The sequence below is a fragment of the Miniopterus schreibersii genome (genome assembly GCF_964146895.1).
Source record: "Miniopterus schreibersii genome assembly, chromosome: 10".
NCBI lineage: Eukaryota > Metazoa > Chordata > Mammalia > Chiroptera > Miniopteridae > Miniopterus > Miniopterus schreibersii.
Window position 1 is genome coordinate 46,112,121 of NC_138110.1, and position 13,087 is coordinate 46,125,207.

Consider the following 13,087-nt stretch of genomic DNA (forward strand, 5'->3'; position numbering starts at 1 on the left):
ACAGAACACAGACGACCTGGGATGTTACATGTACTTAATATTCCACTGTTTCTAGTCTTGGTTATTTCTGATTTCACAAATATACTTCTTTAACCACCAAAAAACCCTCAAAATAAAACAGAATACCTTCCAAATTGCAAAGATATCATAGTATTCAATTCTCCTGCGATAACAGTGGTCAGGGTATCATTCTGAAGCACCACTGTTACACAAAATTTCTAATATACTAGATGTCATCAACCAAAAAACACAACACAAACCCACTAAAGGTTTAAAAGCCCCCCTGCTATCCTTAATGTATGTATCCAGGCACTCTTTCCTGAGCTTTTCATTCAAGCCACTCTGATCTGTGATCATGTGATTCTTGCATTCAGTGGTATATTCCTTCTCCATTTATGAAAACAAGGGATCAGAAATACTGATACCAAATGATGCTGGCTTGGTGGGATGTGGCAGGAAATTAAGGATCATACAGAACGGCTCCAAGTATACAGTGAAGATGATGCTAGTAACAGTACCCACCCTCACACTCCAGAGTCCAGATAATGCCACTGGCCCTCCGCAACATGGCCTCAAGTCCCGATCTTCTGCTCAGAATACTGTGTTGCTTGCTGCAGTGAAATGGTCCGATCAGAAACAAAGCACCTCTCCAAAAAGAAAAGGGAAGAGTTAATTATTCTTGATAAAGGGCTTTGTTTCCAGTAAGACTATTTCACTGCAGTGAGCTACATTAACATTGAGGCTACTAACATGGTCATGTAGACAGGATTAGGATTTACTTTTCTAAGCACTGAACATAACACCAATGTCACAAAGATAGGATGTGGTGAATTACTTTTACTTTATGCAAAAGGGAGGGCTGAGAAAATCAGCAGCAAATAGAATGTTCTAACTAGAAAGTGATTAGCTACAACTATTCCCCAACGAAACACTTTTGATTCAAACTGCCTTCACTTGGTAAACACTTTACTGAGTTTGTTACCTCCACAGCATCGCTGATTAAAGGCACGGAGGCATCATGATTTATTTTACAGTTTGGTGGCTCACTGACGCCCAGTTCATCTTGCATATCACTTTTCTTTTCTGCATCGCTGGCCTCTTCATGAGCATCCAGACTTGAAGCGCGCAGTGCGGCAGACAGCACGTCCACTTGTGCTACAGGCAGAAGAGGGAAAGGGTAATAAGCAGCAGAATTACAATGTGCTTGCAAGTTTTTCTCCATTTGCATTATATATTATCAATGAAATGTATACTTTTTGACACTGCCACCAAAAAGCTGGGGAAAAAAACTTCTACAGTGGTAAATCATTAGTCCTCCAAGAGAAAAAGTAGAAAACTAATATGCTTTCATGAGATTAAAAATGTTTATCCACTACTGTACATTATTCTGCGTTAGTATGAAGAGAGAAATGCTATCTAGTTTTGGAGGTACCTCCAGTTTATTAAAAGGAGTCAATTTCGGTGTGAGTTAACTATATTTGGGTAGTGCATGAATCAAACTTATAAGACTTACTTACTAAGCTATTTTAGCAGAAGAGCAGTCACTCTACAAACCCTGCCAACATAAAACAATCGTAATTACAAAGATTTTTGTTGCAGTTACATTTAAACATCTCATATCTTATTCCAGGTTATTTTTCTCTAATTCTTTTTGAAAATGAAATCAATGACTTGCCTCAAACACAAGAGATCCCAAATGAGCACTGTCTTGCTAGCAGCAAACCAAACTGACAACTTACCAAGTTCTTAAATCTAGCAAGTAGCACTATCTATGTTTTGAGTTACACCTTCTTTATAAAAGTGACTCAAAACAGATAAATCACTGTTCTTCCCTGCAAATGAGAAATTTGACAAAAAATATTGCTTAGCACTGCTACAAGTAACAATCCACCTGGATACTCAAAATATAAAAATTTAAACTTCAAATTTATTTAGTACAAAGATTAGAAAGTGTGCCCCTAAAGCAATCAGAGTACTCTTTTATTAAGATTACCTACTACTATATCGATGCATTTATAAAATTCTAGTCTAAGTATATTAGGTACCTGGCAACAGAGATTACATAAAACATACAGGATGAGGGTCTAGTCTATCAGATCATTATTTGTTAAATTAAGTAAATTGAATAATGAAAAGTTATTCATGAAAAATACACTCATTCTTTTAAGAATTTCAGTTGCAATGTGTACTAATCCTTTTAATCACTTTAGCTTACCATTTTGGAATCTTTTAAGTTTCCAAAATGAAATAAAAATAGTACTAAAGGAGCCTGCATAATACGTAAAGGTTAAAATGTTTTGTGCCACATAAAATGCATGGTGTGTATGTGAGGGAGGGGGAGGGAGAGGGAGGGAGAGATCCCTAATGCATCCTGATTCTGTTCCCCAGGAAGTAACTAATAAATCAGTCTTTCACAGAAAATGTCTTATATCAATCATTTATCTTTAAATGGACTACGTATTTCTCTTTGTCTACGTTAAGCTTCATCTTTAGGTTTGTATGCTCATAAAAGTTTAAATGAGTTACACTTTGAAGTTAAGTTTCTTCAAAATTGATATAAAGATCATAAAGATAAAAACTAATGCTGACTCCTCAGGAAATGCAATGCTTAAATTCTCCAGCAGGGAATGAGGTGGAATCTAATGCTTAGGTAATGCTGACACTTTAGTAGGATATACCACCATGACAAATTTAACACATGGGTCTTTATCAAGATCTTGATTTTCTTACAACCTAGACTGGAATCCAGGAGCCAGAGCTCATTTAACCACAGATCTGTAAAGAAACATAGTCTGTAGTGATTCATGCTCAGAAATAGGGACCACCTGGAAACAATGAGCTCTACTCCTTCCCTGAAGTAGCTGGTACCGCTGAGCTAGACCTTTATAATCTCTAACTCTTCCACAAATGACATTGGTGGTTAGTCACAAATTCCTAACAATTTACTGATTTCAATCAGCGAACAATATGATTTTTTCTGACCACAACTGCCAAAAGGGCCCAATTCTTCCATTAGGCCTAAACTGGAAAGAAATCTATATTTTGTGAGCTTGGGCCATTTTTCCTTTCACAGTCTATGAACCTAGCTGTGGTAAATCAAGCTGGCATCCATAATTTTACTTGGGAGCTGCTAAAATTCAATCCTGAATCAGCCTGGCAATCCCAAATGCCAGGGATTTGAAACTGTCTGGACAAAGACAGGGAAACCTCAAGTTCCCTGGGTAAGTATTTTGAGAAAGAGAATCTCTTATACCTTCTTCATATTTTACCACTTTCCTTTTTGGCTTTTCATGTAGGGTCTATTTTTGTTTTAACTCAGAAAGGGCTTTCTTTTTCTGAAAAGGACTATCTCATTACAGTCTATGGAAACACCTAAATTTTTTGCCCAAAACCTAACAAAAAAAATTAAAAACCATCAATGTTTCAAGGAAGGTAAGAGTTAAATTGTGAAGCAAAGGCTGCCTTAAAATTAAAAAAACAAACTTAAGTCTTTCCCAGCTGGTGTTGCTCAGTGGTGGAGCTTCAGCCTATGAACCAGGAGGTCATGGTTCGATTCCCGGTCAGGGCAAATGCCTGGGTTGCGGGCTCCATCCCCAATGGGGGTGAGGGGGTGAGGGGGAGTGCAGGAGGCAGCTGATCAGTGACACTCTCATCACTGATGTTTCTCTCTCATTCTCCCTTCCTCTCTCTGAAATCAATAGAAACATAAAAAACAAAACAAAACCCTAAGTTTTGCTTTTCCCCCCATGACATGCATGTCCCACCCAACAGTGATGAGGGAAAAGAACAAGGGGCACAGAGGCTGGCAAAGCTGAATCCACACTTCTAAGGGTGTGCTCTCAGGTGGCTCCTCCGGGCAGTGCCTCCTCAGATGTCACTGCCCAACTGTCCAGAAAAAATTTACACATGCAGCATAACTAGTTTACTCCCTGGTCAGAACTTACGTTTCCAATTTTGGCTTAAAGTTATGCCTTTCAAAAAGTAGACATTTTCTGACTATTTGAAGAAAATGACTGCCCACAATGGCAGATTACAAAAGAAAAAGCATCCAAAACTAAGGTATACTCCTTAAAAAACTCAAAACACTTTCTAACACAATAGAAAATTAAGGGATAGTAAATTTTTAATTAACTATGAAATTAATATGAATTAAACATGCTCTCAGATTTCAATAAAATCAAGTGCTTAAGAATTCTGTAGCCTAAGCAAAACCCCCCGACACTGCCCATCTGTTTTACTATAGAACACTTGAAACATAGGCAGTTAATGTACTGTCTCTCTTCTGTGCTCTCTCAGGCTAGGGGTTTGTCTGGTTTGTTGCTGCTATATATTTATTATTGTTGTTGTTTTTAATCCTCTCCTGAGGGTATTTTCCCCCCATTGCTTTTCAGAAAGAGTGGAAGGGGGGAAGAGGGGGGGGGAGAGAGAGAGAAAGAGAGAGGTGAGAGAGACACATCGATTGGTTGGTTGCCTCCCACACACGCCCTGACTGGGCCAGGTATCAAGCCTGCAACTGAAGTATGTGCCCTTGGCCAGAATCGAACCTGGGAGCCTTTAGTCTGTGGGCTGATGCTCTAACCACTGAGCAAAACTGGCCACAGCGCTGCAATATATTTAGTACCTAGGGGAGTATCAGGTACATAGTAGGTGCTCAATAAGTAATGTTAAATGAATGAATCAATCAATGGGTATGTCATGAAAGTTATCCTTATGGACAGAAAGAACACGACAAATTTAAAACTAGCAGGTTTAAGAGGTAAATCAGAATGAAAACTGATTAAGTCATAATATAGTATTTGTGTTGAAATCTCTCAATTGCAGCCTGTACATTTACAATACAATTTTAAGTCAAACGTGGTAAGTATTAGCCGTCTTCTGAAATGCAAAGTCATATACTGAAACTTATATGTACATGTAGGTCTTTTTACTTTTTAAAAAATATATCTTTATTGATTTCAGAGAGAGGAAGGGAGAGGGGGAGAGAGATAGAAACATCAATAATGAGAGAGTCATTGATTGGCTGCCTCCTGAAAGCCCCCCGACTGGGGATCGAGCCCGCAACCCAGGCATGTGCCCTGACCAGGAATTGAACCGAGATCTCCTGGAACCTAGGTCAACGTTCAACTGCTGAGCCACGCCCAGCTGGGCCATGTAGGTCTTTTTAAAAAGCAAACTATGCATATCACTTTTAGCTTATTTGTTAAAAAAATTAAAGTAGTTAGTCAATATTTCAGTATTTGTTAAGTACCTACTATGAGTCCGAAAACTAGAAGGTAGTATAAGACAGCAAGAGCTCCCAGGACAGGCTTAAAGCCTTTTTCCATAAAAATGGAATGAAGAAAAAGAAAGAATGAAAGTTATTGAAGCTTGATCAACTGAATAAAACAAGTTTATAAATAATGATAAAACTTCTTTAACAAAAAGCTGAAAGCTGTAATGACAAATATCAAGAGTTGACTATCCTCAGCTATGAACATCCTTAGTTTTAGGTGTAATTCTCTGCGTCTCAATTTTCCCCTGGAGGGATGGAGGGAGACTACAAAGGCAAGATTTTAATGAAACAAAACCTCAGTAATTGCTACATGATCGAGATGTCATAAAATGCAGAATGCTAGTTCAACAGGGTAAATAAAATCCATGACAGAAGCCACGACTGAGGAATGAGCAAAGACAGCAAAGCCTCAAGGTCTTCATAACACATCATCTACCATGAGGTAAAAACAGGGTGTGCTACTGAAAATATTCACTCCTCGGCTCTTGCCCTCGTTTCAGAATATAACTAAAAGGAATGAACCACTGATACATGAAACAAGGATAAATCTCAAATACATTATGTTAAGTGACAGAGACTCAAGGTTTGTTCTACAAAAAGCGAGATCATAGGGACAGAAAACAGATCAGAGGTTGCTAGAGGCTGGCAAGGAAGAAAGGACTGACTATAAAGGGGGACAAGGGGATGTTCTGGGGTGATGGAACTGTTCTGTATCTTGACTGTGGCAGTGATTACAGACAACTGTGTTTGTCAAATCTCACAGAACTGTCCATTCAAAAGGCTAAATTTTACTGATATAAACTATGTCCCAATGAACCTAAAAAAATGAAACTGACCATCTGCCAGTTAAATTAACTTTCAGCAATCAAGGATACGAATTTGCCTTTAATCAAATCATTTTTCTCCATGTGTAAAATAATAATAGGAAATTGTTTAAAAATCATGAAAAGTTAAAGCCAAATAAAGATAACTGCTATCTTAACCACCATTAATGCAATTTTCAAAGTTTGAACACAAGGTTTTGTATGTTTTAGAAGGATACAACTTTATCTGCCTTTTTTTTTACTAACACTGAGTAAACCAATAGTTTATAAATTTTAGCTTTTAGAACCAGGCCAAAAAAAATCTGCAAACAGATACAAGCCCTGAAGGCTTCTAATTATAGGATTTGTCAAAACTGTTTTTGTTTTAAATAGCGTCTCAGATTTCACTGAATAAGGTTATGGGCGTCATTGGAAAGCCTGAGTCTTCAAAGGAGCAGAATGGTAACATCTGCCTCCAGTTCTGGCCCCCTGGACTTCACTCCCCAAATCCCAGCAAACAGGATGGGACTGCTTCAGGACACCTGGTTTCCCACACACTTAGAACACACATTCCACTTAATAAGAGGCAACTTCTGATCTGAACATAGAACAACTGTAAGGCTGTCATTCTCAATGAAAGAATCTAGGTGATACACTTGTGACCCAGTGAAAAAAAAAGTCAAAACTGAGAAAGTAATCCAATTGACTCTTATAGACAGACATCTATAGCTCCTAAAACACATCACAATCCACAGAAAAATATATATCTTTGCCTACTATTAATAAATCATGGTCTTTCCTATAAAAGCACTGCGTCCACTGCTATTTTATAAAAAAACTAATGAGACCTAGAGCAAAATAATTAAGGCAGGACAAGGTTTAAACCTGTAAATGTAAAATACTGTTTGAATGATTGTGAAAATTTCAGAGATTTCTCAATCAACAATTCTGTAAATATTACAGTTTGAAACACAGTGATGAGCTTATCTAAATGAAATTTCCTAAAACTCATATCATAGTTACCAAGACAAGACATGATGGTAACGGTCAAATTTTTCAACAGGCAATTTTCCTGGAAAAAAAGGTTAGAAAAGAACATCTTATACCAACTTTAGAATAAAGAACTTGATTGAATCTTCCATACCTCTAACATCTGGATCATCAATATGCGGCTCTAGATTTTCTATCATTTCTTCAAGTTCCTTTCTGGTGGCCATAGTGATGTTTGAAGAACCTGGTATGGTTTCTTCAGGTGTTTCTTCTGGTCTCTCTGGATTCAGTTTATTCCCAGGGCCCTGCTCAAGCTCTATATCTAGATCTATTTCGGGAAGAGGAGTCCTCCAGAAATGGAAAGAGTTGTACAATTCCTGATCTAAGGGAGTGGAATCTTGTGGACTGGTGCCAACCTCTGGCCGTAATGTAGATCTGTAGTTACCAGTTTTTTTATCATTCTCATTACTAGCTGCTTCCTGATGAGAGTCTGAGGACAAAGTACAAAGTAAAGAACTGTCCACTGGAACACTCATTTCACCTGGAGATTTCCTAGTTGTTTCAGCACAATCTTCCATTGTGTTTTCCAGTTTGACACTGGAATTACTAATACTGGGATCTGATGGAACATCCTCTGGCCTGATTTGTACATCCTCTGGGACTTCTTGATCTCTGATCCTTTTATTGTTTCATTTGGGGGGGGAAATGAAAGCATAAAAATAATTACTGAAAAAACACCAATGACAGATACTATATAAAGCATTTAAACAAGCTAAATATTAAAAATTATAGATTATTCATACAAATTGAGCAGTTTACATAAGTTACTGATAATGCTTCTTTTTCCATCAGTTGTTCTGTGTTCAGAGATGTAAACATCTGTTAAGCCTAAGTCTAGATATTAAAGCATTAGATATTAGTTGGAGAAGATAACATTAAAGAATGCGGGAATTCTACAATACCATGATAATTTCAATAATTAAAAAAAAATAGTAGAAAGATAAATTCCTACAATGCATTTTAAGACAGACACATTTTTAAAGTTATCTGATTTTTAGGATTATGGCACTGCCATTCTGCTCCAACAACATATTGAAAAGCTGAGAATGAAAACCTATTTGCTTACATAAAAAAGAAAAGAAAAAAAACCTCTACACAGCATTACAAAAGACCTTATTTACTATCTCCCAAAATATATAGGAATCCGCTCAAGTGTTCTAAGTTATTTTTATTTCTTCCAGCTCTTTTCACTTTCCAGCTCTACTCCCAAAGGTTTTCCCCAAATGGAGTCATGACTTAATTGATAAGGACACATGGCACGAGCTCCTTCCTAAACACCACTGATCACCGCCATCCATTACGTGAACTAAAACACTACATTAATGTTTATCCCCTACATGTATTAGACTCAAATTTAACAAATATGTATTGAGCACCTACTAGGAACCAGGAAATGAAATGGTATTGAGGATTCATATGTGAGATGCATATCTTGCTCGTGAAATTACAATTAGAAGCAAATGGAAAAAAGAACTTTTAAGCAAATTGCCAGATAGAATGGTAAATACAGAAGTATGTATACTGAACACAGGAGACAGAAATAAGAGTTGAAATTAAAAGGCTTTGGAGGAAATGATATAAGTTGTGTTTAGAAGAACCAATAAATGTTTATGAGGCTAAGGGGAGGAAAGTGTATGGAAAGAAGAAACAGCATATGCAAAGGCAAGGGTGATAGAAGAGGGATCACACATTCAGAAAAGAACAATGAGTTTATTATGGCTAAAAGAAGGAAATGATGGATGACAAGAATGAAAATCCTTGCAGAAATCACCGTATTCTACACCAAATACCTCTGGAATGTATCCTATGGGCTATAGGCAATAATGTAGGAATTAAGAGACTTACATTTTTAGATGTGTTATTTTTGAAAGACCACTATGGAAGCAGTATAGAAAATTGGTTGGAGGTGAGACAAGAGCCAGGAAACAGAAAAGCAGGTGACAGACAGTGATGACTTTCTGAATGAAGGCAGTATCTTTGGGGCTACAGAAGTAGTAACACATTCAATTGATGACAAAACCAATAGGATTTGTTCACTTATTGCATGCTGGAGGGAAAAGGGAAGGAATCTGGAAAGGTATCCAGATTTCTGGGTAGAGCAACTGATTAGGTACTGGTAGCACCAACTAAAAAGGAAAAATGTAAGAACAATTTAATGAGAAAGCTAATGAGTTCCAGTTTAGATAGGCTGAGTTAGGTGTTGAAGGCGGTGGCGATGTCTGTGGGAAACTGGTCACTGGAGACAGATTTGGAGGTCATCGAGTCAGAGGGATGTGTGTAGGGCTTAGATGTGTGGCAAGAAATATGAACGAAGGAAAACACAACAGTCACATAGAATAACAGAGCTGAAGGCACTTTTCTTGTATAAAGGGAGGGTAAAGATCAGCATATTTTTAGGCTTGGAGAAAGAGGGCTATAAGAGATGAAGGAACTGGCGACAAAGGAGACTGATGAGATGATGATTAAGCAGAAAGAATGCGGGCACAAGAACACAGATGGGACAGATGAAGAAACACCTCCTTCTAAGAAACATGAAAGAGAGGAGAGATATGTAAGTAAATTTGTAAGGTTGGGGGGGCAAAAAAATTAAAGGTGTTTCCTTGAAACATTATGTGCCTTTACATATACACAATAAAGGATATTAAACAGGAGGCGTACCAGGACTGTGCAGAAGTGGAAGGTGACGTTAACACCTATGTAATATCTCATACATGTTAAATAGTCACCATACATATTCTCATGAAATTATCAACTTTCCTCTGATTAGGCTTTATCTAATAATAGTAATGCTCACATTATTTTCAGAAACATTTTTCAAAAACACAATTATTTTTTAAAAGTTTTTAAATACAAATAAAAATATTTAATAAGTCATCTGAAAACACACCACACAGTGACAGAATTTTAAATTCTGGTGTTGCCCTTCCACTCTTATAACTGTAAAATACATAGTATGCACACATAATAAAATTCTATTACAGCTGTGAAAAGACTGAATTGCAAGTCCTTAGATTCTTATCCCAGCACTGGCACTACATTAACATAAAACTCCAAGCCTTTAGACTCAGATTGCACATTCACTCCTCATTCATAAAAGGAGGGATTGGCCTCGATGGCCTGTAGGATCCTTTCCCTCTCTAAAATAGTTCTTGAGGCTGGTGCTATTATGCAAAGCAAATGTCTTCTGTATGCGTATAAATTATGTAATATTTTCCAATTATGTTGTTAAGATATTTTTTCTTTTGTTTTAAAGAGCATTAGTGGAATAATTGGTAAAATCTGAATACAGTCTTTAGGTTAGATGACAGTAATGCAGATATGTTAATTTCTTAATTTTGGTAACTGGGCTGTGTGGTTATGTATTAATGTCTATGTTTTGAGGAAATACACAGTGAAATATTTAAGAAAGATAAAAACTTATTCTCAAATAATTAAGAAAAAAGGAATAATAAAGCAAATATAATAAAATGTTGACATTTGGAGAATCTGGGTAAAGGGTATATGGGATTCTCTGTGTTACTTTTGCAGTTTTTCTGATACCATGCACCTAAATTTTAAAAATTACAGTAACAAGGTATTGTTTTGTGGGGGTGGGGAGCAAATGAATAAAACTTGTAAAACTTCACCTATTATCTGATGAATTTTAGAAAGTTCCATTTAAAATATACAAAAAGAATCCAATTAAAAGGCCATTCAGCCCTGGCCAGGGTGGCTCAATGGTGAAAATGCCAGCCCGAGCACCAAAGGGTTATGGGTTCAATTCCTGGTCAGGGGCACATACCTGGGTTGCAAACCTGCCCCGGTCAGGGAGCATGTGGGAAGCAACCAGTCAGTGTGCCTCTCACATCAATGTTTCTCTCTCTCTCTCTCTCTCTCTCTCTCTCCACCTCTCCTTCTTTCCCTTCCACTCTCTGAAAAGCAATGGAAAAAATATCCTCTGGTGAGGATCAGCAACAACAAAAAGACCATTTAGTACATAAAACTATTCCAAGGGCCTGAAGTTCCTTGATCACTATTTTCACCTTAGCATTCAGATTAAATTTTAATATTAAAATTAATTAAGAATATTAAATTTTGCCTTGGCCGGTGTGGCTCAGTTGTTTGAGCATCATGCCATGCACTGAAAGGTTTCCAGTTTAATTCCCGGTCAGGGCACATGCTCAGGTTGCTGCTCGATCCCAGGTTGGGGTACATAAAGGAGGCAGCTGATCTATGTTTCTCACACTGATGTTTCTCTCTCTCTCCCTCTCCCTTCCAAAATCAATAAAAACACATTTAAAAAAAGAAAATTACATTTTAATACTGTTAGCATAAAAAGCAAAGAATGGTCAAATCATTCTATTTGACTAATGTAAAATTACGTTTGTCCAAACTTAAAACTCCTAGTACAGTTTTAAGAGACAAAAAAAATTTCCTAGTATTAAATTCTGGCAAGAATTCTACATGTATGAATAACAGCTGCTTCAAACTGTCAAAAATATAAATTCTCTAAATACTGATTTTTCCTGGACCTGGATAAGAGTCAATGCAAGATCAAGCTGCTAAATGCCAAAATTCTGATATTCTGAGTTGTCAGACTTCCAAATGACATTACACAAGCAAACACTGTTTTGAAAATTGAGGAGACATGATTCTGCACAGTGAGAATTATCTCCTAAGAGATCATAGGCAATAAGAACACCAGAGGGTAAGCCAGAAATTTCTCTCAAAAAGAACCGTAAGTTTCCTTTAGTTTATCATTAAACTCAGAGTTCCTGACTAGAGACCATTGGCCTAGAAAATAAGTACTCATACCTGTATTTCAAGAAGAAAATGACCTATAGAACATCTGGTTAAAGAAGCACTGTATCCTGAGATAAAAGCAAAGAACAATCCCCAAGATACATCTTTCAAGTGCTGTGAATTAACTACAGAAAGTTTTAACATCAGTGAAATACTTCCAAATTTGTGCCAAAAACAATTTTACTTTCACATTGTTGGCATTAAGCGAAACTGAAAAAAACTAGCATAAGTGGCTCATTATTTAAGGTGTTTGAAATTAAACGTATTTCCTTATAATTATTCATTCAAGATTTATTATGTGCCAACTATGTGCCAGGCCCAGGGAAGGTGTTAGTGTAAACAAAAATAAAAACTAGGTTGTTACACAGGATTGGCTTGTAGTCTACTGGGTGATATGCGGAAATATACAATTAAAAATATATGATTAAAAATTAGTGTCTCATTCCAGTCCTGCTGACAGCCAAGATGCAAAGGCTATGAATTTCCTGAAAAATGCAGGGAAAGATTCTTGGAGGTAATGAGTCTAGAGACAGCAAACACACTGACACTGACTTTGTTAAATGAGATATAAATGGAACAGCAGGGCTTCCCAACAGAAAGCAGGGAGAACCAAAAGAACAATGTATTCAGAGAACAGTATAATTGTTGGTTTGACATAACTTAGAAATGCAAATTTGAAAGTAGCTTTCTGGAAGCAGCCTTTATTAACACCTTCAAAGAACCATTAAAAGCCTAATCTGGGGTAAGTGAAAGATAAATTTTGTATATAGAGTCAGATGTTTATAATCAATAAATGCTTCAAAGAGTGTTAAGTGATATTAAATGTTTCCAGGATCAGATGAAACAGCATATAATAAATAAGTAGTAATGGGAATATAGTGCCAAAAACTTGCTTATTTTGTAACACATTTGAGAAATCTGAATTATAGGGAACTGAGAGGAGTGAGAACAGGAATAAAGTTCTCTATCTACAGTAGCTGGTTCTTAGTAAGTGCTCAATTAATTTTTGCTTAATCAATCAATCTTAAATAACAAAACAGTTTTAACACAGCTTAAAACAAAAGCCAGTACAGTATTTAAGAGAGGGCAAACAAATTAATGGTTATGAGAGTAATAATATCTAGGACGACTCTTTTTGAAGCTAGGAAGTAAAACTATACAAAAGCTTTTACAATGTTTA

General features: G+C 36.7%; 1 protein-coding gene across 10 annotated transcripts in view; it reads right to left on the reverse strand.

The window, feature by feature from the left end:
- Window positions 1-13,087, reverse strand: part of PPP4R1 (protein phosphatase 4 regulatory subunit 1) — a 58,172-nt gene that overhangs the window by 13,064 nt on the left and 32,021 nt on the right. For all 10 annotated transcript variants that reach the window (XM_081148587.1, XM_081148593.1, XM_081148591.1 and 7 more), the window contains 2 exons: window positions 7,220-7,743; window positions 983-1,155 (listed from right to left, as the gene is read on the reverse strand). In XM_081148587.1, coding sequence (XP_081004713.1) covers window positions 983-1,155; window positions 7,220-7,743 — 697 coding nt within the window. The remainder of the gene's footprint in view (window positions 1-982; window positions 1,156-7,219; window positions 7,744-13,087) is intronic.